A 479-nucleotide genomic window follows, 5' to 3' on the forward strand; every position below is an offset into this window, starting at 1 on the left:
TTGTCCTCTTTCACCTTTCCTCTTCAGCTTCGTCATTGATACGATCATGGAAGCCGCACTACCCGCCTCTAATGCCTGTGGGGTGGATGTGCTCCCTGGGCGTTCGCTCACAAATATCGAGTACGCAGATACACAGCTCTTCTTGGATCTGACCCCGTGGCAATTCAAACACTATTAAATAATCTAAGTAATTCCACCCCACAGTTTGGCATGCGCTTCACGCCTGCAAAGTGGAAAGTGCTATTGCAAGGCTGGGTGGGCCTGAACCCTAGCTTCATGCTTGCGGATGAACCGAATGAGGTAGTAGACAAATTTGTTTACCTGGGCAGCTATATCCGTTCCGGTGGTCTCGCGAAAGATATTTCCATCCGGATTTGGAAGGTCAAAGCAGCTTTTGTGAACCTGCGTCACCTGTGGTGTAGGGGTGATATAAGCTTATCCGTCAAGGGTCGAGTTAAAAACGCTGCGGTGCGCTCCAT

At 49.7% G+C, this 479-nt stretch overlaps 1 protein-coding gene across 1 annotated transcript in view; it reads left to right on the forward strand.

Annotated features, from left to right (window-relative positions):
• Positions 1-178, forward strand: part of T265_10674 (hypothetical protein) — a gene marked incomplete at both ends in the record, with an annotated part of 16,224 nt that extends 16,046 nt beyond the window's left edge. The window contains one exon of the mRNA XM_009177127.1: positions 28-178. Coding sequence (XP_009175391.1) covers positions 28-178 — 151 coding nt within the window. The remainder of the gene's footprint in view (positions 1-27) is intronic.
• Between the last annotated feature and the right edge of the window lie 301 nt (positions 179-479).

This window comes from Opisthorchis viverrini (genome assembly GCF_000715545.1).
Source record: "Opisthorchis viverrini unplaced genomic scaffold opera_v5_392, whole genome shotgun sequence".
Classification (NCBI taxonomy): domain Eukaryota; kingdom Metazoa; phylum Platyhelminthes; class Trematoda; order Opisthorchiida; family Opisthorchiidae; genus Opisthorchis; species Opisthorchis viverrini.